The 20798-nt window shown below is 41.6% G+C and overlaps 1 protein-coding gene and 1 long non-coding RNA gene across 2 annotated transcripts; one reads left to right on the plus strand and one right to left on the minus strand.

Moving 5' to 3' along the window:
- Positions 1 to 2760: 2760 nt before the first annotated feature.
- LOC140547756 (uncharacterized) lies at positions 2761 to 6322 on the minus strand. The gene is made up of 5 exons (XM_072670892.1): positions 6214 to 6322; positions 5882 to 6121; positions 4996 to 5074; positions 4830 to 4878; positions 2761 to 4013 (listed from the first exon to the last, which is right to left on the minus strand). The coding sequence occupies exons 1-5, from the start codon at positions 6320 to 6322 to the stop codon at positions 3789 to 3791; spliced, it is 702 nt and encodes a 233-aa protein (XP_072526993.1). The 3' UTR covers positions 2761 to 3788.
- A 13040-nt stretch (positions 6323 to 19362) lies between these two features.
- Positions 19363 to 20151, plus strand: LOC140547877 (uncharacterized). The gene is made up of 3 exons (XR_011978525.1): positions 19363 to 19436; positions 19947 to 20028; positions 20137 to 20151. It is a non-coding gene; the product is annotated as an uncharacterized lncRNA (long non-coding RNA).
- Positions 20152 to 20798: the final 647 nt, after the last annotated feature.

A 20798-nucleotide genomic window follows, 5' to 3' on the forward strand; every position in this document is an offset into this window, starting at 1 on the left:
GGGTGTGGATCATTGTCTGCGTGCTCCAGGTCCTTGGACCACATGCAGCAGCAGCAATATCCCTTCTCTGTGTTGTTGCAGTCCTTGGCTCTGTTTCTCCTGTAGGCACCACTCATACCACCCTTCAGACGTCTGGTTTCTATCACCTCCACTGTGAACAGCTCTGACTCTGTAAGTTTCTCTAGAACAGAGCATTTCACACCAAACCACTCTGAATGACTCTGTTTACATCTTAACCATTTCATTCTGCAGGAAACAGCAACATCTAATAAACTCTAATGAAACTACATCAGTCTCTCTCTCATCAATAGAATAGAACAGTCTTGAAAGAACAGTTCAGTCAAAAAACAGTTTTCCCTTGAAGCCCAAAAGTACGTATATAATTCTCTTCAGTTTCCAGCAGCAAAGAAGGAAATTAGATCAGATCATTTTGGAGAAACAGAAATCATTTCTATTTACTATGAGCTTTTATTGCTAATCACATGATCAATAATAAAGAGAACCGGTTACTTGAGCCATATCTCAAATGACTCTCTGCTCCCTATGTAGTGCACTATGTAGTCATGAAGTTACGGCTTCTACACCCAAGTAGTGTGTTATAGGTCTAATAGAAAGGCTTTTATATTCAGCTATAGGTTGTGTGACTCTCTGTTTAACATTTAGACACTACTTGAGTGTAGAAGCCACAGTTTCATGACTTACGTAGTGACTATATAGGAACAGAGCTGGGAGAGTGGACAGGTAGAGATGTCTGTATCTGAAGACTGGTACACAGTAGAACTATAAAGAACACACACACACACACACACACACACACACACACACACACACACACACACACCAGGGGAGAGTGAGTTCCAACACAGCTTCATCAGATGGACAGACAGTAACACTGACCTGTAGCAGCACCTGCACTCTGCCAAACAACCCCACTTGCATCTGGTACAAGAACGGACAGCCTGTAACTAACAAACCCAGCAGAGACAATAAGCTGTACCTGAACTCAGCGAGCAGTGAGGATGCTCTCCAGTATTCCTGTGCTTTAGGAGGTAACAGATTATTATTATGATCTATTTGCTAATGAGCATCTCCCAAATAACATGCCCATGTGGGGCCTGTTTGGGTAGTCCAACTGGGAACCAGAAGGTCTAGATGGGACGTAATAGGGATTGCAATGATGGGGCTTATTTAAGAAGCCCAACTATTGTCCCAGTGACAACACGTACAAACCCGCTCATAGCTCATCATGCACATTTGGAACCCAACATGCCTTATGCAGCTCGCATGCTAGACCATAGCAATGCTGCTACAGCTCAGCACATCACTCAGAAAAAAGAAAGAAAGAAAAAAAAATATCAATCTAACCCCTAGTGGATAGTAAGTGTCATTGTGGCCCCTATCTTTAATTTCATCAACTAGACCAGGGCCGTGTCTGACCAAATACCTGGTCTTTTTGCCAGCTTTGCCATGAAGTTCTGCTGTCACATAGTGGTCCCTACAGGGAACTACAGTCAGTTTGAGAATTACAAAATGATTCTTTTCGGTCTACTTCTTTGTGAATGATTCTCATACACAAGGCGGGTTCTCGTTAGTAAAGATACTAATAAAGATGGTTCTCCATAGAAGCTACTCATCACGGCAGCTCTGTGGATGTGGTATGTGAAGTGTGAACTGACTTACCTGTAAGTAATGTAATTATGGCATTAAAACATGATATCTAATTTGGCCTCTGTTCTCATTGTTGGTTCCTCAGGAGGAAAAAGTCTAAAGATAAACAGATACTGTAAGACTTGTTGTATACTTGTTGTATCAGCTAAGACCAGCTGATCGTTGGTCTTTGAAAGCAACAGTTGGTGTTACATTTAACAGTTTTTTTTGCTTTATTTTTGGCTTTTGCAGATAAATAAAATCTCATGGTTTCATTACTGAATCTAGTATATTCCACTTTTTGTAAACCACCCATGTAATTATGCTAACTTTCATAAAGAATATGCTAGGTATATGTTCATGTTTCCTGACCATTTTTTCAGATCTGTTTTTTGTACACTGATTTTTGAGTGTTCATTCAGATTAAAGTTTTAATGAGTTTCTTTAATACAGCAAACAGGTATTAGGGGAATCTTCCTTGTTGGCACTGTTGTGGTTTTATGTTTGTAAGCTAACGTTAAATCGTCTCCGATAGGGAACAATAATTATTTACTAACAACATTTGAGAGATATTAATGGGACAAGTGATTTCCAAGACCTGGTCTCTACAACAGAGTGAGGTCAGCTTGTAAAGATTTAAAGGACCATCCCATCTTACGCTGGATACAGACTGCTCAAAGACAACTTTGAGCACTATAGGCCCACAGCAGGAATGAAAGCATGGGATAGGGGTCTATCAGAATTGGGGCAGGAATTCGTCTGGGACGTGCAATATGGGACAATGTTCTGGGTGCGTCAAAAACCCTGAGTCATCAGTATATACACTTGACATTTTATCACAGAGCACACACAGAGGAATTAGAGATTAAATGGGACTTGCTCCAGATCCATGTTGCAAATTAAGCTCCCATGGAGCCACTGGCACTGGTCTTTAATACACATGGTATGGGAATGTCCAGGTTATCAGTATTCGTGAAAAACTGACTAGGATACAGGGGTTGAGGGAGGGGGCAGGATGGTGGGATTAACATTTACAAGGTAATTGTTGCAGAAAATGTTTATTATTGACACTACAATAAAAAAATTCATAAACTTAATTAAAATAAAGCCAATCACTAGCCGATGCATAAATCAAGACAAAATAATGAAAGTTCTTGTAGTTGCTGATGAAATACAGAATGGAAGATGTTATAAAATATTTTCATTTTCATTTATATACAAACTATATAGTTACAGATAAACATGAACCTATTGGCACCATGCTGCCTAATGCCAGGCTTGGGCTAGAGGGGTGTAAAGCCCAGCATTGAGCTGTGGAGCAGTGGAAATGTGATTTCTGGAATGATGGATGATGGAGAAATAAGCAGGTGTCCCGATACTGTTGTCTATATAGTGTATATGATCCAAGTAATGAAATCCTCTAAATCAATAACACCAGACTATAGAGCAGTATTCTTATGAAGGGGACAACCCTAAGATCATCAAAAGCATTTAGATAAAGTTTTAAGACTGATAAAAAGAACACAACACAGGAGCTTCATGGAGCCCCGCTGATGACATATCGCATAAATAAGTTCTGGCCATGACTTAGTAAGGCGTGGGAACAAGATCCTGAATTTTGTGGCTTTGACTTAATAAGGCACAAGAACCAGATCATTAAGTCGTGGTCAAAAATGAGTAAGGCGTGGGACCAAGTTCCTAAGTTGTGGCCACGATTTGGGAATGAGATCCAAAGTCATTTAAACAAGATAATTAAATCACTAACACAACTTATAAAGGCATGGGAGAAGATCCCAAGTCGACTTAGGATCTCGTTCCCATGTCTTATCAAGCTGTGGCCACAACTTAGGATATTGTTTCCAAGGTTTATTAATTCATGGTCACTTTTTAATTATCTTGGTTCCATACCTTACTAAGTTGTGGCCACAATTTAATTATTTTGTTCCCACAATATTTCAAGTGGTTGCTGTGACTTTGTAAGGCATGGGAATGAGATCCTAAGTCATGGCCACAACGTAGTAAGACGAGCTCCTGTCTGCATAGGGGGCGCAATTAGCACAGAAACTTGTTTTGTGCTCTTTACTGAAAATCACCACACCAGCAGGATCTCATAAACGCATTGTTTCTGCCTACCAACAAGCTCATGTTTTAACCAGCTTCACTGTGCTGTACTCAACTTCCTCTTCTCGTTTAAGAGTGCTTGGCTGTTGGACAGGGGAGTAGAGAGGCCCTTCCTGGGTGTGAGGCCAATTAAAATGAACAATGGAGTACTGAACCTCATCCTGATCATCTGAGGCTGCTGTCATTGTTGGGGCAGAGGTCAAGGCCAGGTCTGAGACGGTCTCATACACAGGAGCAGAAGCTTGCTGAGAAAGACAGAGAGAGAGGGTCTTAATTATGCATACAGCACGCCTAATATTTAGATAGATGTCCCCTTAACCAGATGCTTTTGGTACCCATTAACAAGCTTCTGGGAGAATTCTGGCTAGACGTTTGACCATTCTTCTAGGCAGAATTGGTAGAGTTTGATTACACCCGACGTTTAGTCCCAATCCACACAGTTTTGAGAGTGTTGAGGTCAGGACTTTGGGAAGGCCCTTTCAAAAATGTAATGTTAGGCTGCTTTATCCGTTCAACAACCACCTCAGATCTGGTTGATGGTTTGAGATTATGCAATGTATCAGTTTCACTGGCAGAGCATAATGCTACCACCACCATGCTTAACAGGTGGTACCGTGCTCTCTGGATTTAATGTCTCACCTTTATGCCTCCAAACATCTTTGTCTTATCAAAACCTCACAGTCGTATTGTGAGAGACGGTGTAATCATGTTTCAGGGGAAAGCAAAAATAGTGTGAAGAGTCTCAAAACAGCGTTTTCTGCCTGGTTCTGGAACTGAACCCTGATTTCCAGCATACTGGGAAATGCTTTGATCCACTACACTATTCAGGTGCTAGCAATCAGTGAGTGAAGTTAAGGTGAAATCTTCACAAGGAGGCATCTAAAAGTGATGGTGCTTGTGGAGCTCAAACTGATCCAATAGTCAGTCGTGCCTCACAGACTTACTCACAAAGAGAGCAACAGTGAAGTCTGAGGGTAAAAGGGAAAGGGCCCAGTACTTTCCAAGGTCTATCTGTGGACATGTCTAAAAAGAGAGAACACGCAATTGATCTTTTGACTCACAGTTCCTCTGTTTTCCTCACTCTTACTGCTGGAAGCTGTAGCTCGTCTTCTGTTGGAGTTTACAAAAAAAGAATATCACCATCTTTGGATTAACATCTCCAGTGTTAATTAAACCCATGTAGTCTTTATATGACACTCTGCAAGAAACATGGTTTCTGATACTCACCTCATCAACAGAAAGACCATAAGAACCAGTAGAAGAACCACAGCGACCCCAGATGCTGCGTATATCACTGTTGAGTAATCTGTATCAGTGCAGAGACATGAGCAGATTACATAAATGTAAGAGACCTCTGCTTTGTGACATGGTGCATCATCAAGCTGGAAGTAGTCAATGAGTAGAAGATGGGAAATGGTGGCCATGAATGGAGGCACATAGTCAGCAACAATACTCAAATAAGCTGTGGCCTTCAAGCAATGATTGATTGGTATTAACAAGCCAAAAGAGCGCCAAGAAAACATCTCCCACACGAATACACCACCGCCTCCACCAGCCTGGACTGCTGACACAAAGCAGGTTGGGTCCATGGATTCATGCAGTTTGAGCCAAATTCAGATCCTACCATCTGTGAGCCTCAGCAGAAATCCAGATTCATCAGACCAGGCTACATTTGTGTTGGTAAGTCTGTGCTGAGCCACTGCGCCTCAGCTTTCTGTCCTTGGCTGACAGAAGTGGATCCTGATGTGATGTGGTCTTCTGCTGTTGTAGCTCATCCGCCTCGAGGTAGGATGTGGTGTTGTGCATTCGGAGAAGAAAATGTAGCCTTTCTGCCTGCTCTAACCAATCTGTTCATTCTCTGTAGACGTCTCTCAACTACAAGGTGTTGAAGTCTACAGAACTACTGTTCACTGAGTGCGTTTTCCTTCTTTCACCATACTGAGCAAACCATAGAGACTGTTTAATTATTTGTATTAAATAATTAATACAAAGAGGAAGGAGGAAGCAAGAAGAGATGCTGCTCATCTCATCAAGCAGACTGAAACCTAGCCTGATATAAAAAAATAGAAAGGAAACAATGAATAGAAAGTGATGAATTAAGTGAATCACCCACCTGATGATGGAAACGACCATTCTGAAGAGTTGTATGATCCAAGTGCATTCTCTGCTTTACAGTAGAAACGTCCAACTTCTCCTGCTGTTAAAGTTAAACTGCTGCTGTTCCCAACCACTGTGACAGCACTGCCTGTCGTCTTGTACCAGATGTAAGTGTGGTACTTAGGCAGAGTGCAGGTGCTGCTGCAGGTCAGGTTCTTTCCTCCACTCTCTGTGTCTGACACTGTAACCTTCAGATCTGCAAGAGTTTAAACAAGGTTTGTTGTTCTTATAATTTACAGAATATTAATAATTAAATAACTACATTTATTTAATAGAGTGCAGCTCTACCTGTGACAGTCAGAGTGACTCCAGGTTGTCCAGTGTGTTTACCTCCATCAGTGTAGAATCTGAATCTATAGGTCTGAGCGTCTCTCTCTCTCAGGTCATTGATTATCATACTACAGTGATTCTGGGAGCTCTGTCTGCTCTGCACTCGTCCCTGATACTCCTCATCCTCTCTCACATCCACAGGTTCAGCACCACTCTGCTCTTTATTGAACCACACTGATTTAGTGACCTTCTGATTATCAGGGTAGGTGTAGTAACAGTTTATCGATGCTGATGAGCCAATCAGAGCGCAGATAGCTTTGGGGTAGTAAGTGACACTCCAGCAGCTCTTCTGATCTGAATCAGCAGAAATACCTGAAACACACAAACTAACTTATTAGAAAAATAAAAAATACCTGAAACTGAAAACACTGAAAACACCTGCAGTTACAGTCTGTGGTACAGCAGTAGATCCTCACTGTCTTAACACAACCATCATCTCCAAAATGATAACTGTACAGGAGGAGGTAGAATTATTTAATTTACACTGAAAACCATTAATGCAAGAAGATAAAATGAGATTATATGATACATGGTTTTGATTAGAGAGTGATTATTTGGTATTTCCTAACTGTGTGGGAAGGTCATCAGTAACCTGCTGCTCTGTCTCGTTTCAAGTCTGAGTGAAATTAAGCAGCTCTTATTCAAGCAGGTTTGAGTATTGAATATAAAATCGTTCCCTCTTTAAAATCTATCGGAGAGAAGAGAGCAGAATTATGACTGTTTTCATGTCATTTTCTAGAAGAGAAACTCTGCTTGAAATGAACTCTCTAACCTGGGATAAAGTTAGGTGTGAGACAGACTTACACACTGGAGAGGAGCGATGCCAGCTTCCTGACACCCTACAGTGGTAGCTCCCCTCATCAGATGGACTGGTCTGGAGCACAATGGAGGAATCTGCTGTGTATGTCTTGAATTCTCCATTCCTGAACCAGTAGTAGGAAAGACTCTTATTGAGCCTGCAGGTGGAGCTACAGGTCAATTTCACCTCTCTCTGTCCCTCAGTCCGAGTATCCACCTTCACCTGCAAATCTACACACACACACAGACACACACAGACACATCATATACTAAAATTCTGTCAATCGCATTCCACAGAGACTGTGAGTGTATGTACTGGTACCTGTAACAGTGAGCTGAACTCCAGATGAGGCTGATATCCAGTCACTGCTTGATGTTCTAAATCTGAAGTTATAAACTCCAGAGTGTCTCACTCTCACATCCTTCACTGTTAGCTCACTCTCATTCTGCTCTGTTCTTACAGACACTCCTCCTTCAGTGGAGCTCAGGACTCGTTCTTCTCCATCAGAGCTGTGGATCCACTCTCTCTCTCTGACACTGGAGGAATCAGGTGTTGTATATTTGCAGGAGATTTTTACTGTAGATCCAGTCACAGCACAGAGACTCTGAGAGGAGAGAGTTACACTGTGCTGAGCCCCAACTCCTGCAAAAAAAACACACACACACACACAACATGAAATGATATCTCTCACGGTCTAACTGACTGATTAACCACAGTGTTAGGTACTGCTGCTGTTACTATGGGCAACACCATGACGTGTAGAGCTGACCGGTTGTGTAAAAACCACAGAGAAAGTGAGGAACCTCAGATTAAACCGTTTAACATAGAGCTTCACACAGTTTTGCTAGAATGAACATATCTGCTCTCTGTGTGAGATCTGCAGTTTGTGTACCTGAGTGAACAAGACCACTGACACCTCTCCAGTTCTATCAACAGCTTCTTTCTACAGTCAGTGACTCTTTGATAGATCATTAAACAGAAGTGCTGCTATTAATCCCTCACTACTGTCCCTGTTGTGTGTGTTTAAAAGCAATGTCTCCTAAACCCAGCAGTTAACTGCTGAGCTGAACTAGGTGTGATTGTGGAGGAAAGCTGAATCCTCTAGAACTGAACTCAGAGCTGGAATTCTATCAGTATCGTAATAAGATGTAAAAGTTTACCTGTCAGTAAGATGAGGATCACTGCTGCTGTAGCAGACATGGCAGCATCACCCCTCAAACACAGCTCTTAAAAGCCCAGAAAAGAACATGTTAAAAGTCAAATTGGAGCTGAAAATGATCAGAAATGAACCCTGACTAAAAGAAAAGAGCCAGCAGTCATGGTTCTACCTATGAGAAGTAACTGAGCTGATCACTGCTCTGCTCATGCTTATTCATCCTACACTGGTGAGCAGATATCTCATATTCTGACATCATAGTTTTTCCGTTTAGCTCACACACAGTTCCACTTTCAGTCTGTTTAAAATGCAACAACATTTAAGTGTGATGAATATTATTCATGAATATATACAGTGAGTCCAAGAAGTATTTGATCCCTTGCTGATTTTCTTCGTTGGCCCACTAATAAAGACATGATCATTCTATACTTTTAATGGTAGATGTATTCTTACATGGAGAGACAGAATATTAAAAAGAAAATCCAGAAAATAAATCTAAGGAATATATATTAATTGATTTGTATTTCATGGAGTGAAATAAGTATTTGATCCCTTAGTATTCATTAGCAGTTCTGGCTTTTACAGACCAGTTAGACACTCCCAATCAACTTGTTACCTGACCTGAAGCCACCTGTTCTCACTAATCACTTGTGTGAAAAACACCTGTCCACAGAATCAGACAGATCACACAGATTTCAAGTCTCCAACATGGGTAAAACCAAAGAGCTGTCACAGGACCTCAGAGTCAGAATTGTTGACCTTCACAAAGCTGGAATGGGCTACAAAAAGATTAGTAAGGTGTTGGATGTGAAAGTAACAACTATTGGTGCAATTATCAGAAAGTTTAAAGAGTATAACATGACAATCAACAGACCTCGGCCCGGTGCTCCAAAGAAGATTTCGCCTCGTGGGGTGGCAATGATGCTGAGAACAGTCAGAAATCGTCCTGCAACCACTCGGCAGGAGTTAGCAAATGACCTGAAGGCAGCTGGGACCACAGTTTGCAAGGAAACAATTGGCAACACTTTGCGCAACAATGGATTCACATCCTGCAGTGCCCGAAAGGTACCCCTGCTGAAGAGAGCACATGTGGAGGCGCGCCTCAAGTATGCCAATGATCATTTGAAAGATGAACCAAGTTATTGGGAGAAGGTTTTGTGGTCAGACGAGACCAAAATTGAACTTTTTGGCCTCAACTCCACCCGCCATGTGTGGAGGAAGAAAAATGCTGCCTATGACCCCAAGAACACTGTGCCCACCGTCAAGCATGGAGGTGGAAGCATAATGTTTTGGGGGTGTTTCTCTGCCAAGGGTACAGGGCTACTTCACCGCATCACTGGGAAGATGGATGGAGCCATGTACCGCACAATCCTGAGGGACAACCTCCTCCCCTCTGCCAGGGATCTGAAAATGGGCCGTGGTTGGGTCTTCCAACATGATAACGACCCTAAACATACAGCAAAGGCAACAAAGGATTGGCTCAAGAAAAATCACATTAAGGTCATGGAGTGGCCCAGCCAGTCGCCAGACCTCAATCCGATCGAAAATCTATGGAGGGAGCTGAAGGTCAGAGTTGCCAAGCGACAGCCCACCAACCTTCATGATTTAGAGAGGATCTGCAAAGAAGAGTGGGCCAAAATTCCCCCTGGTGTGTGTGCTAAACTTGTGGTTAACTACAACAAACGTCTCACCGCTGTGCTTGCAAACAAAGGCTTTGCCACTAAGTATTGAGTGTGTTTGGCAAGAGGGATCAAATACTTATTTTCCTCATTGAAATACAAATTAATTAAAATATATTCTTTAAAATTATATTCTGGATTTTTGTCTTGATATTCTGTCTCTCCATGTTAGAATATATCTACCATTAAAAGTGCAGAAGGATAGTGTCTTTATTAGTGGGCAAACAAAGAAAATCAGCAAGGGATCAAATACTTCTTGGACTCACTGTATATATATATATGCTGATTAGCGGTTTAGCTCGTTAGGCTGCAGTATTTAAACCAGTCTAACATTTTGAACTACAGGTTTGATTTATTAGATGAGAAGAACCTCATGAATCTCATTGTAACGCACTCACATTCTCACTCCCTCAGTCTGGATTAAAAGGACTTTTTCCACAAGGGGGCGCTGCATCACATCAATGACACTGTGTGTCCTCACATGCATACTTTACATGACATTATTTCTATAGTGCTGTCTGTAGTTTAATATAGTAGAGTATAGGTTTGGGGGTCTCTGTTGTAGTGACAGGAAGCTTGTTTTCTTTTTCTGAACCAGTTCATTTGAACTCCTTTACAGTAGAATTACAAACGCCCAGCTCTACAGAACCCCTATAGGGTGTTAGTTCTCTACAGTGTGTTGGGCTTCAGTGTGGTGCTGTTCTGTAGAATTATTCTATACTAAGCTGAATAATAAATTTACCTATAGTGCTATTTATTTATTTTCCTATAGTGCTGTTAACCCACTAAGTCTGTAACTTGAGCCACATTTGACTAATGCAGAGTAAATCAACTTAATACAGCGTCTCGTACTGTTTTACATACAGACAATTTGCTAACACAGGATGGCTATAGGACATTTGTGTGGACCATAAGCCTCCAGTAGGTAGATGCTTGATTCAAGAAACTGGAAAGGACAAATGTGATTTTGTGATTGACAGCAGGACGAGATCCTGACCTATTTACATAATTACACTACATTAATATATAAAACAGAGATGATTCAGACATAATTAAAAACTACTTACATCCTTGTGTAAGGGTCTCTTACAGCCATCAAAGCTAGTGTGCAGTGCAGTGTGGCAACAGGACGTGTGTGTGTGTGTGTGCATGTGTGTGCATGTGTGTGCATGTATGTGCATGTATGTGTGTGTGGGTTTCCTTCCCTTTTTCTTTGCACTCAGTTAAAATTAACAGTCAGCAAGGAGGCACTTACTCCTTATATACTTACTTATACTGGCTGCCACATGACAGTTCTGTAGGCTTCATGCAGATAGACATATACACTACATACACTTCTTTAACTTCTGTATAGTTCTACATCTCGCACACAAACTACATCACCCATACTGCTTTGCTGAAAGAGGAACATGAGGGTTACAGTGGTGAGAAATCTACTAGTAGAGTTTAGATGTGCTGCACACATTGAAATTTGTACTCCACTTTCAACCCATCTGTGCAGCGAACACACACATTAGGGAAGAGTGCCCGGGGCGGCGGGCGGCCCTAGCTGCAGCACACACGGGGAGCAGTTGAGGGTTGAATGCCTTGCTCAAGGGCACTTCAGTCAGGTCCTGTCGGTTCAGGGGATTGAACTGGCGACCCTCCAGTCATAAGGCCTGTTCCTCTTACCTTCAGGCCTCATTTCAGGCTTATCAGGACTCATTCAGTATGAGGTCATTCTCTAGTATAACATGAGACACTTTTGGTCTTCTTTACCTCACAGTGAATTTCCACTGTTTTCTGTGGATTTGAAGGTCAGTATCTCCACATAGAAACTGTTCAACTGGTACATTATTCAAAACAGGCCTGGCCTTTCATATTCAGACTGACTAATGAAGACGTGCCTCAGGTAAAAGTGGCTTTATATGTGGGATCGAAATCCGATACATATTTGATATGCTGCAATGAGACTCAGTCTGACCAGCTGCTCTCCTCACTGAGGAGAAGGAAAATGAGCAGTGAGGGAGGTAACAGAGCTCATTAATATTTGGGTGTCTCTGTTAATCTAAATTAGGCCAATATTGCAACCGCTCCATTATTCTCCAATATTCTCCAACGCAGCAGTGAGAAGATGCACTGCACTGCATCTGGAGAAGCTCTCTTACAAGTTGGGGGCTTCTCATGTGCTGACCAGCAAGAAGGAATTCACCAGCAGGTTCCTGACCGCCGTCGGCAAACTGGCCCTGGACTCCGCACAGGAAGTGAGGTAAGCAGTTGCTTGTTTTTACACCTATTGGGTCAGAACTGAACCCATCAGCATGTTTTCTTCACCAGTCAGCACTGAAAATGACCTTTTATCATTCTTCCTACACAGACCCCATGCTTGAAACACCCTGAGATTTCTGGGGAGCCACGAGGACTGTGTAAAGACTGTGTGTGAGAAGATTTGAACTGAACACTGGAGTAGTGAACGTCATTCTGATCTCTGTCTGTTTGGGGTCAGAGGTCATGCTTAGGACTGAAACAGAGAGAGAGATGATGTTTACAGTCTCTCCAATCTAATATATTCAAGATCAAAGTTATTTAGCATTCACAAGGTCTGGATTTAGACCAAAAACAGCACTTAAAATGGCATTACTAAGAGTCACAAATTAGATAAGATAATCCTTTATTAGTCCCACAGTAGGGAAATTCTCAGATGATGATCTACTTACTTCACAGGATAGGGGCTGCACTACTCTTCTTGTGCTGCTTGACCTTCCAAGATAATTTCACATTCATAAGCAGAGAAGCTACTGTTCCTTAAACAAAAAACAGGAATTCTACCACAAACAACACTGTAAAACTATCAGTAGACACAGGCTTCAACATCTACAACTTCCTGCCTCAAGTAAAATGCTGTGAGGGCTGTTAAAGATCACCTGTCCAGTTGGACCAGCTGGTGTTTTTGGTAACTATAGATATTCTTCTGTTAACAGCTGAAAGAGAAATGTACCAGTAGCTTCATTGTAGGGAGTGTGTATCTGTTCCAACTGCAGGTCAACTTGCACTGTTAAGATTAGTATATAGTACATGTTAGGAGATAAATATGCTTAATATTGTTGCTAACATACACAAATTTACCACAGCAGTGCTGTTTTAATCTCTGATAAACTCTTTTTGAATACTACTGATGAGTAATATTTCTGTCCACATATCAGTACATCAGCTATTTCTCAATTTCTCAATGATCTGTACATTCAGAAATGTGTATCAGCAGTTTTAGTGTAACTTTTTTACCTGTTGCTGTAGCAGAAGAACTTGTTTTAGGATACATTTAAGTTTTTTAACATTAGGTTTTACTTGTGGGATTCTGTGTGTCAGCATTTGTAAACGAGACAAGAAAGATCCAGAATTTTAGTATTGGGTCAGCTTGTGTGTACAGACAATGTAAGCATAGTAGAAACATGTAAACTGACTGCATATTCTGTAAAAAACAGCATCAGTTGCGTTAAAGGTTCAGTCCACAGCAGACACATGCTGTGCTAAGTGTATTCAGAGTTTTGAAATGGTGACAACAGACTGGACAAAAGGCTGTTATCCAGAGTGTGTATGAAGTGTGGGTCTTACCTCCTTGAAGAGGCAGACGTCATGTAGCTCAGGCAGAAGAACCTCGGCATGGTGTTCCGCCAGAGTGCGCACCACTTTCAGCCCCTCCATCTTCCTCTCCCTGTTTCAAAAGCAAGACATTAGAATGAGGTGAACACGTCTGGAAGGTGGTGTTATTACAGTAGGAATGATAAAGACTGATTCAGTCAATACACTGAACATTTAACAACAGAGGAGCAGCAGCTCCACCTGGCTCTCTGTCCTCCTCTCCTGGCTAAGCCCAGTCTCAGTTTGGGCAGCTCTGTTTTTCAGGCTACACGTCAGCTTTAACTGGACACTTCCTCTGCCTACCTAGGCCTACCCACCTGGGGATCTTGGAGGGGCAGGTGTGTGGAGCAAAAGGGCGTGAAAGGAGTTCCCATAGGCCCTGTTTCCATCATGAACCTTATTGTTCAGACCTATCAGTGATGAAAAGCTGATCAGTGGATCTGAAAAGTGGAGCATTTCTACTGTATATCAGTTAGGAGCAGGACTTTATCAGCCACAGACACCTGAAACATCTCACAGTTTGGATCAAAGCAGACACCTTGTCCCGTTAGGAGCCAACTGCCCTTCATATAATCCACCCTGCACTTCTCAAAATACAGCGAGTTACTGAGCTCTCCCTAACTGTCTAACATCACTCCAGCTTCTGTAAACATGGCAAATTCACTCAGGACTCAACAAAGTTGATGCTGGCTCATGTTTCAGAGTCCTGAGTTAAGCCATGTTAAACAAACCCATCATGCAGTCAGAGAACTAGTTAACACTATGGGCTCCTACCCACTTAGCCACCATGCTAACGCTCCCATTATGAAAGCCTCAGTTTAGGGTGGAGCTGCTAGCAGCATCGTTAGCTAAGGAGCTAACACTGTTTTAACTCTGAAATGATGTCGGGTTGAAAAAAATGCTGTTTGCTGTTTAGAACACAGTAAACTTACTTACCAGACAGTGTCAGCTCTTTAAAGCCGTTTTACAAAATGATCCATCAGCCAGCAGAACTTCCAGGAGCACAGCACAGCATAGACGTCTGGTTCTTATCTCCTCCACTGTGAACAGTTCTGACTCTGTAAGTTTCTCTAGAATGGAGCATTTCACACTAAACCACTCCGAATGACTCTGTTTACATCTTAACCTTTTAATTATGCAGGAAACAGCAACATCTAATAAGAAATCAGAAACCAGTTAAGCTACTCAAAGTGGTTTTAGATAAATGTGGTCTGAGAGGAATGAACAGAGAGGCTTTACCTACAAACAGCAATTTCTATCTAAACCTCAGTGAACAAAGTTTACCCACTATCAGAGTTATAAACAGGAATAATGAGGTCATATTTCTGACATATTCAAGCATATACAGAGTTTTTATTGTTTATTATAGAGGCACTTTATCTCCAGAACATTAAAACACTAGCACTTAAGGCAGCAAATAATCAGACAGTCTAAAAAAAAGACATGTTTAATAAAGAAATACAGGCAGAATTTTCATACAGAAATAACTGCACAGAAAAAAACAACTTCATAAGTCTTAACAAGGACATCACTGACTCTACCTGAGTGAAACAACACTGTGTTCAGCATTAATAACAGTGACAGCAGAAATCCCTTCACACGGCTTCTTCTGAGAAGGTAATGCTCCAAATGTGAGCAGACAGATCATCACAAAATGCTGATACTAATAAAAGCTAATGAGCTCAGCTGTTGGGCTGCTTCACTCACACACACACACACACACACACACTTTTTGCCCAAAACCTTTCATGTGACCGTATGTCCAATCAAAAAGTTATATATAAGCTCAAATTACACAATCGGACTGAACAACCTGGAGTTGGAACGAACAAAATAAAAATAAAGATAAAAAACGAATAATATAAATCTGATAACAAAACCGCTCTGCTACTCAGAACTACAGCACCACAGAGACCATCACTCCACCTCTGTTAACACCTGATTCTACACAACAGCTCATTACTAAGCCTTCCTTAAATCAATCTGCAGCTCTGAGGAGGACTAAAGAACACTCAACTGAATGATTCTGGAACAGTCATTTATACAATGCAGGAAAAAAGGCTGGAGAATACAGTGATGTAGAACAATGACCAGTGATGTAGAACAGCTGTTTATCCTTCATTTCTGGAGCATTTCTCATCTCTCAGTGAGGACGAACAGCCTGACAACACACACACACACACACAGTTAGATACTCCAAATCCAGAATGGACACACACACACTCCGTATGCAGACTTACTGTCAGAGAGTCATAATCAGACGTCATGGTTGCAGGGTTTAAGGTTGAGTATGTGTCACAGGGAGAGTCTCCAACACACTGGAGACAAAAAAGAAAACTAAACACTCTGCAGAGTAAAACACACACACACACACACACACACACAGGCATAAAGACTGTAGACTTACCTGTAGTGTATCATAGTCTGAGCTGATGGTGGTGGGGTTGAGAGCTGTGTATGTGGGGTCTGCAGGATTTGGGGTCTTTTAGAGAGATGAGGAGAACACAACTTCAGTCTTTATTCAGCAGCAGCTTTATAGGAGGATGTAGAGAGAAAGAAAGTGAAATCCTCTCTCAGTACCTGAATATGTGTGTCTCTCTCTGCTCCTCTCCTCCTCCTGATCACACAGATTAAACAGAAAAGGCCAGTTAGAGTTTTGAGTTCTGTAGATCATAAAAGCTTGTATTTGAGGTTAAAGTTGAGGTTAATATGGTGTTTAATGCAGATTTAGAGATTCAGAGATAAATAATAAACAATACTGTCACTCACTTAATGCACAGAACAGCAGTGAGAGAGAGAAGCAGAACAGGGACCACTCCAACAGCTCCCCAAACATCTTCCCAAACAGCACGCTGCTCCAACAACTCAGCTGAGTGTTTGAACAGAATCAGTTCATTCAATCTGATCAGGAGAACAACAGCTCATTCACCAGTAATTACACATCCTGACTGAACACAGTCACTGCAGACTGCTGTACCTTTCACATCCAGATGAAAGGGTGTAGAGCTGTGATGTCCTAGCTGGCTGTGAGCGGTGCAGTAGTAGAGTTCGCTGTGCTGGGAGCTGATGTTGGTGATGCTGTAATTCTGGCCTGTTATCAGCGGTGTGTCTGCAGCTGCTCTCTGCTTAAACCAGGAGTAGGAGAGAACAGGAGGGTCTGCATCACTGCTGCAGCTCAGAGTCACTGACTCTCCCTCCTCTCTCTCTCCAGAGGAATCCAGCACTGCTTTGGTGTTTCTGGGAGAGTCATAAAGATTCAGATATTACAATAATTAGCAGCAACATTTTTAGCAATAATAATCATCATCTGACAGAGAATTCATTGTTTTATTAAAATTAAATAAGATTATTGAAGTGATTGTTTACCTTCAATTAAAACAAAAACTCAATTACAGTGAAAGACCCAGAAAAGGCTGTCTTAAAGTAAACAAAGGGGACTTAATGAGATTAATACAAATAAAAGTAATTTGGTGTTTAAAGTGAGGTTCTTACAGACAGCAGGAGACCGAAACTCCTTATATCCTCCTATAACGCAGATGTAACTGCCTGCATCCACAGTACTGTCATACAGATCCAGTTCATTACTGGACTGGTCAGATACAGGCTCTCCATTCTTGTACCAGATGCAAGTGTGGTACTTAGGCAGAGTGCAGGTGCTGCTACAGGTCAGCTTCTTTCCTCCACTCCCTGTCTCTGACACTGTAATCTTCAGATCTGCAGGAGAGTTTAAACAAGGTTTGTTGTTCTTTTCATTCACAGAATATTAATAATTAATAAACTAAACTTATTTAATAGAGTGCAGCTCTACCTGTGACAGACAGAGTGACTCCAGGTTGTCCAGTGTGTTCACCTCCATCAGTGTAGAATCTAAATATGTAGATCTGAGCGTCTCTTTTTCTCTCAGGTCAGTGATGATCATACTACAGTCATTCTGGGAGCTCTGTCTGTTCTGCACTCGTCCCTGATACTCCTCATCCTCTCTCACATCCACAGGTTCAGCACCAGTCTGCTCTTTAATGAACCACACTGATTTAGTGACCTTCTGATTATCAGGGAAGGCATAGTAACATGATGCTGATGAGTTGATGAGCCAATCAGAGCACAGACAGCTTTGGGGTAGTAAGTGACACTCCAGCAGCTCCTCTTATCTGAATCAGCAGAAACACCTAAAACACACAAACTAACTTATTAGAAAAATAAAAACACCTGAAACTGAAAACACTGAAAACACTTACAGTTACAGTCTGTGGTACAGCGGTAGATTCTCACTGTCTAAACACAACCTGTTCAAACTGTACAGGAGAAGGTAGAATTATTTAATTTACACTGAAAACCATTAATGTAAGAAGATAAAATAAGATTATATGTTCAGTAATAAATGGTCTTGATTTGAGTGATATTTGGTAACCAGGTACTTAATGTGTAATAAGATCTCCGTCTCGTTTAGAGTCTGACTGGAATTACACAGCTCTCATTTTGGCTGGTTTGAGTATTGAGTATTAAATCATTCCCTTTAAAAACAATTAGAAAGAAGAAAGCACACTTATGTAGGATTGAGTTCTTTCCTCTTCTGATTTTATGTTGTTTTCTAGAAGAGCTGGTTGAAATGAACTTACTGACATTTACAGAAGTCTGAACAGGCTGGACTAAAGTTAAGTGTGATGTTCGAAGGAGTGTTTGAACACTTACACACAGCAGGAGAGAGATGCCAACTTCCAGCCACCTTACAGTAGTAGCTGCCCTCGTCAGATAAACTGGTGAAGTCGAGCAGAATGGAGGAATCTGCTGTGTAAGTCTTGAATTCTCCATTCCTGAACCAGTAGTAGGAAAGCTTTTCCCCGAGGCTGCAGGTGGAGCTACAGGACAATTTCACCTCTCTCTGTCCCTCAGTCCGAGTATCCACCTTCACCTGCAAATCTACACACACATAGGGCCTTAAAATGGAAAACTGAATTTATCTTGGCAAAACTGAACGAGAGTCCGGTCTTGGTCTTTTATTTATGCCCCGCAAAATAATATCAAGTCATGTGAAGAAGTTCACCCTCTGTGAATTCCATGATTTTACATATCAGGACATTATAAAAAAACATCTGAACAAACCACAAGACTTCTGGAACAATGTCAGCTGGACAAACAAGGCCAAAGTGTAGATAGTCACAATGCACAGCGCCACATTTGGTGAAAACCAATCATTGTCCTGTTGCATTGGGTTATGTTAAAGGACAATAATCCAAAGCACATTAGCAAATTTAAAAAGAAAACAATGAAAGTGTTGCAATGGCCCAGTCAAAGTCCAGACCTCAACCCAGTTAAAATGTACGTGTGTAGTAACCAAATGAATTATAGAGGGGCTTATTACCAATTACAACCCCCCCAAGCAAAAACTTCACCCTGGAAATTATGCTTTATAACATTACAACGTTAAATTATGTGTATAACAGTAAACACTGCGTCTTCTTATTTCCGCAGGATGAACATGACCACACTATTACATCATCCTGACACTCCTGTAAGTTTGTGTGTGTGTCCTGAGTGTGGTTTGTTTTATTCACTGGTTTCTTTTTGCCATTGCAAAATTACAGACAAGCGCTGCAGACCACTTCTAAATTGAACACAGTTCTCCATACAGGGGTTTCCATGTTGTGTCCTACTTACACTGGAGATCAGTCATGTGTTCATATCATATCAACCACACAAACACACACACACTGAAACCATCACCTGGAGGCAAGCTTTGTGTTTGAGCTCTCTGAAAAAGGAAGGAAATTCACCCACGTCAGAAAACACACACAAACACACACACACACACACACACACACACACACACACACACACACACACACACACACACACACTCTCTCTCCTCACACACTCTTCACAGCTCTGTTCCAGTGAGGGAGGAAAGTGAGAGACGTTTTGACAGCAGAATGTAAGTAAGCTGTTCTTCATGAGATCTGCTCTGTGTGTGTGTGTGTGTGTGTGTGTGTGTTTCTGATCATTATTAGAAGATCAGGAAGCTGGATTCTATAAAAAGTAAACTGTGCTAGAAAACGGTTTTAGCATAACTGCTAAACATGTGTTTAATGGTGTCAGGACAGTACAGACATGTTGTGGCCCTCAGAAGAGCAATAAAGACAGAAGTGAATATTACACAAACCAAAGGTCAGAAGAATCAGTGAATCAGTTTCAGCCACAGTTCAGTAGTATTGTTGAGTGGCCTGTAGCTGTGGCCTGTTAATATCCAGTGCAGCACACACTACACAAGAGATCAGACGAGGCTCAGACACTACACCATCTTTCACCTTTTACACTGGTGTTACTGGTGTTACTGGTGTTAGCAATACTGTTACACATATTTTGAGGTGCTAATCAGCATCATTGTAGAGGTGTACTTTTTTATATATTCATATTTATATTTCTTATTCAAACTAATATTTAGAAAATTCTGAATCCACTTCAGAAGACATGAAGGGCAGCCTGTTCAATATTTTCACTACGTCTTTAAGACTGATGTCACATAGGTGAGTTCTGTTCTGAGAGAGGAAGCACACTCAAACACTGGCATTCACTTCTTTGTGTTCTGAAAAGTCAAATATTAATATAGTAGTCTGCTGTCTGTTTCTGCTGAGGTCAGGTGGAGAGGAACCATGGGCTTTAAATGTGGAATTCTATCACTGATCATCCTGCTGTTTATTCCAGGTAGGATTACTCTGTTGTAACAACTGCTGGGTGTTATCTGCACTCACTGTCCATTTTATTGGAAACACCTAATATGTCCCTCCACTGTCTGTCCACTTAGTTAGCTCCACCACTCAGGTCCACTATACAGATTGTAGACTATACAGACTGTAGCACATCTGTTTCTGCACATCTGTTTCCACATCTGTTTTTAGCTGGTCTGAATCTGCTGGAAAGTGAACCAGGAAAAAAAAAGACCCATCTTAACGTTTGCAGCTCAGATTTTCATTTAGGTTCTAGGTAATAAACAGGTGCACACTATAGAAGACTCTTTAGATGACGTCTACGGTCTTTTTACCCCATATAACCACCATCTGATTTCTCTGATGTAGGTTCTGTGGGTGGGAGTCTCAGGGTGGTCTGCGATCCTCAGACTATCTGTGCTCTGCAGGAGTCAGAGGTGAAGCTGAGATGCTCTTACTCAAACACCAACATCAGAGCTGTCTTCTGGTTCAGCTCCAAGCAGAAAGCTAAATGGAGGAATGAGGAACATCCAGAGGATTTAGCTTTAGACTCAGACTACGCAGGACGAGTGAACTACACTGAGACCACC

This window comes from Salminus brasiliensis, chromosome 25 (genome assembly GCF_030463535.1).
Source record: "Salminus brasiliensis chromosome 25, fSalBra1.hap2, whole genome shotgun sequence".
NCBI classification, from domain to species: domain Eukaryota; kingdom Metazoa; phylum Chordata; class Actinopteri; order Characiformes; family Bryconidae; genus Salminus; species Salminus brasiliensis.